General features: G+C 39.2%; 1 protein-coding gene across 1 annotated transcript in view; it reads right to left on the bottom strand.

The window, feature by feature from the left end:
• Window positions 1-4,530, bottom strand: part of LOC107679770 (stAR-related lipid transfer protein 9-like) — a 47,741-nt gene that overhangs the window by 32,551 nt on the left and 10,660 nt on the right. Inside the window, exon 3 of the mRNA XM_016475405.1 lies at window positions 4,016-4,144. Coding sequence (XP_016330891.1) covers window positions 4,016-4,144 — 129 coding nt within the window. The remainder of the gene's footprint in view (window positions 1-4,015; window positions 4,145-4,530) is intronic.

The raw sequence follows: 4,530 nt of genomic DNA, 5'->3' as shown, positions 1-4,530 counted from the left end.
TGCAAGGGGAGAGAAAGAGGTCAGGGGATTCTGTGGGCTACACAGAAACGGCCTACAGAAAACGAATGAGCTAAAGAATGAGAGTGAGTGAGAGACTGGACTGGAGTTTCAGCAGGAATTCCAAGACACCAACTGTTGCTGCAATTAGCCAATGAGCCAATAGGAGGCTAAACTACAGGAATCTTTATTTCCTTTCAGGAATCTTTGATGAATATAAAGTTCAAAAGACACGTGTTCATTTCTGCGTCATTGAAAGAAATGATTTTACATGGTCAGTCTGTGTGTAAAGATGTTTTGTGGAGATTTTCTTCACGCCACTGACACAGAAACCCAGAAATACCAAGAGCATAATAAAGTCATGCACTGTATCCAAAAGAAAAAGTGGGAGGGGAGAGAGAGAGCGAGAGCGAGAGAGAGATAAAGAGAAGGAGGGAGGGTAAAAAACACAAAGCTGACTTCACTTGGAAAAGAAAACCAGCATTGTGCTCCAGCTCTGGACCAATGACGTCCTCTCAGCACAATCTGTCAGTGAACAATTATTTACTAAAGCAGCTGTGCTGCTGGCAACAGAGGTGCTGCAGCTAAAAGCGACCCCAGTGCCCTTCACCTTGCTCTACTTTACACTCATCTTTTGTTTAATGTTATCTCAACTCTCTCAAAAATTTCATTATTCAAGCTGTGAAAACTTGAGAAAATCAAATCAATTGAAACTGAAATAGAAGAGATTTTTCAGTTCACATGAAGTCCATGTGACATGAGTGGTTCAACCATAATTTTACGAAGCTACGAGAATACTTTTTGTGCACAAAGAAAACAAAAATAACGACTTTATTCAACAATTCTTCTCTTCCAAATGACGTATTCCGCCATTATAGAGAGTATCCTCTGCACGTAAACAAGGCGCAGTGTATGCATGTTCTACGTCAGCAGCATCACGTGCATGTGTTGTTTATGCGCGTTAATTGCGTTAAATATTTTTAACATGTTAAACTAAAAAAAAAAACTAAACGCCCGTGTTAGCGTGCTAATTTTGACAGCACTAATCTTAATTTGTGTTCCAAAGCTGAACGAAGGTCTTACGGGTTTGGAACGAGGGTGAGTAATTAATGACAGAATTTTCATTTTTGGGTGAACTATGCCTTTGAAACTATTTATTTTTACTACCAGAGTGCACATACATTTTGCTTAAAAGTCAGCATGAAGTTGAAATTCACCTTACCTCACCTTAAATGCATGTTATTGATCTCATTGTGAGAAATTATGTTTTTATTATTATTATTTTTTTTTTTTTTAGCTGGACCTTCCAATCATTTAGTCTGCATAAACCCTGCCCATTTCCTAAAATCAACTGCAAGCTCATATTAAGATCTGCCTTCATGCAATCAACAACCAATTTGGTGCATTGGTTCAACTGGTTCCTTAAAAAGAACTAACTCAAAAGAATAATTCAAAAATGGTTATTTTGTTACAAAAGTGTGCACTTAGAGTATTACCAATGGTTTAGATGTTGTTTAATCCAATACCCAGTAATGCGTTCAGGATGTGATCCAACCTTGCCTTCACAACAGCTGGCTTCCATTACCCATCTTTATCTATTCTGCTCCAAGGCCTGATCCACCTCTCCATCCTGCTCTCAGCCCTCTGCTTTCTCTTCATACATGGACATATACAGATAGACATGTTCCTCCAGAGACAACCACCAATCTTTTAGCCACTAAAAAAAAAACAGAAAGTATATTCCCACATGCACAGAGAGAAGCGCAGGGAGGGGCAGCTGGCTTCTAAAGGGAAATAGTGGGGGAGAAGTTGGAGAGAAGGAGCATGGCTGGTTTCCCGTCCACTGAGGCGTCTTTGGAGACCCCACAGGAAGGAGAGGCTCCAGTCTCATTCTGTTGCTTGAAGCCACAGAGAACAGCAGTTCACAGGAAGATCCAATTAAGGAGCAACATGTGAGACTTCATGAGACTCTTTTCACCAAATACCAATTAAACTAGATTGGATAAAACGATTCAAACTTAATATTAAATGAATGATATTTAATTTAAAAAAAGATGAAAGCGAGCTGAACAGAGAAAAGCATTTATCCTGTCTGTAATGTGGTCTCTTACTCTTGCAAATATTTACATACTAACCAAAGTTTCATTCAAAATCCCACAGTTTCTAGAGTTACTGGTACTACACTAAAATTGTGGTAACTTTGCATCAGCTATTAATGTTATTACAAAATTAGAGTCTGTGTGAAATGAAAGACTTCACTTGTGACATATTTCTGAGTGAACTAGAATAATGAATGAGAAAAAAAAAAATAGAGGGTGAAGCCTGATTTTAACACACCTCCTCTCAATCTCTAGCTCACAGCAAACTGCCGTTTTTTTGAGGGAAATGGTTCAAGGATGTTTGTCTACAGCGTCAAACTTATGTCACCAGAGAAAAAACATCAATCCAGAGGGGAAGCAAATTTTCAGATTTTGATTACATTTTATAAAGACAAACATATTTTGTCCTGTGAATTGTATACTAAAGCCCAAAGTATACTTCAATTTTGACAATTTTGACATGAACACTTAGCTTATGTAGACAGCTACACGCCTTTTGAATTATGCTGTACTTGATTTGATAGCATGCACAAACACCAGCAGTCAATTTTTATTTCATGTGGACTTCAAACTAAATTATGGGACAATTCTGCAAGCTACTACACTCTGTCTTAAAAATCATGCTCACAAGGTGCTTTTTAGGATATCAAATCACAAAGCAGAAGATGGATCTTATTGAAGTTTTTTTTTTTTTTTTACACACTGTGAGGTTGATCACAGTGCACCCATGATGATGAGACTGTCTGGACTTTTATTTTGCTTCAGATGGGAATCCCTCCCACAGGACTCCAAAAAGAGGTCAGTTTCTTTCTCTCTGACCAGACTTTGCTACAGGCCGCCCAAGGAATGCAAGCTCCAGGCTTCTGCCGTAAAGCTCTGACTGGGCAAAATTGAAAGAGAGGAAGCGAAAGAAGAGAAAGAAAAGTGTTGTGCAGACAAGGTCATCCTCTGTGCGTGGGCCATCACAGCTCAGTCTTTCATACAGTGTGGACAAAGATACTCTGAAGGGAACACCAGGGCGTGACTGAGGAGAAGGTTCACTGACAAAGGAAAGATATAGTTCACTTGTTTAACTTAACTTGGTTAACTGTGAGTACTATGTGTATGAGATCCGTGCTTGTTGGTCTGAAGTTTGAGAGAACTTGTGGTTTTTGCAGCAGTCCAACAGTATTCAATTAGTTTCAATTCTTGCTGAATCAATGAAATCTCATTGTTTCAATATCCCACTCTACAAAATATCTTATAATTGGCTGTAATTCTATCAATTCTACTTCACAAAGGACAGAGAAGTTGTGAAAGTTTGAGTTAAGGCCCATTCACACACCAAGCATGAAAACTATGAACTATAATATAGTAATATATAGTACTATATATATATATATATATATATATATAGATAGATAAAAGTAATATATAGTTATTTTTATAGTTAATGTTCATGGTGTGAACGCCTTTAAACCAATGCAAAAACATTCTCTATGCAAGCAAGTGAACACAAAGACTTCGAGCTATGTAAGGTTGATATAGGTTTGAAAACAATTCATAACACAAGTGTTGCATTCTCAACACTGCAAGGGGGGGGCTTTCACAACTACATGTGCACAATTGTATAGAGTATGTTTCTGACCTTAATCGTCCAGCCAACTTTGCGCACCCACATACAGGTTCAAATAAACTAAATCTAAGACTATGTAGGGAAGACACCCTTCACAGAGATAAGCAGTGTTTTGATTCTGCTGAGGGATAATATTTCCTCAGACCTTTTCCTGGTGGGTCAAAGGTTTTGATTACGCTATCATCCTGCAGTGCTCCGATTATCATGCACCAGCCTCCACCCAAGACACAGGAGATTAACAGGCTCATCAGTGACATCAACATCAGTGCAGATACACTAAACATGCATGAGAGTGGAAGCTCACCTCCTCTTGTGACGCATAGTTGGGAGCCGCTGGATCCACGGACCAGTAGCAGAAATCAAACCCAAACTCCATAACCTTCTCCCTGGAGTCAGGCAAACCTTCTGATCGCCCGTCCAAACGCCCCTCCAACTACATAGAGAAAAAAAATGGAGATAAATGGAAGACAGTTCGCAAAATAAACTAGATTTTTTTTTTACATTTCCTAAGATCGGTGCTTCTTCCCTGCCACAGTGCCGTTCTGTGGTTTGCTTAACTAGTATAATGCATTTTATTTAACTATATAATTAACCATGGGCGACACCCCCCGCAATTGTCAGTCATGGAATCCCTAGTAAATTGCAACCACTGTTTCCTGACATCATCCGCTTTCGGAAGCCCAAACAAAGACGTTTGGTCACGGAGGTGAAAAAAACAACGTTTCAGGCGGTCGCACACAGGACGAGAAGCACAGCGTTGCGCCACATCTTTAAAATTCAAATACTTTATTTTCTATGAGTGCAGGCACACCGGCGGCG

Source organism: Sinocyclocheilus anshuiensis, unplaced genomic scaffold (assembly GCF_001515605.1).
Source record: "Sinocyclocheilus anshuiensis isolate Anshui unplaced genomic scaffold, SAMN03320099.WGS_v1.1 scaffold676, whole genome shotgun sequence".
Classification (NCBI taxonomy): domain Eukaryota; kingdom Metazoa; phylum Chordata; class Actinopteri; order Cypriniformes; family Cyprinidae; genus Sinocyclocheilus; species Sinocyclocheilus anshuiensis.
The sequence above is the reverse complement of the archived record's forward strand: the minus strand, read 5'-3'. Positions and strand labels throughout refer to the sequence as shown.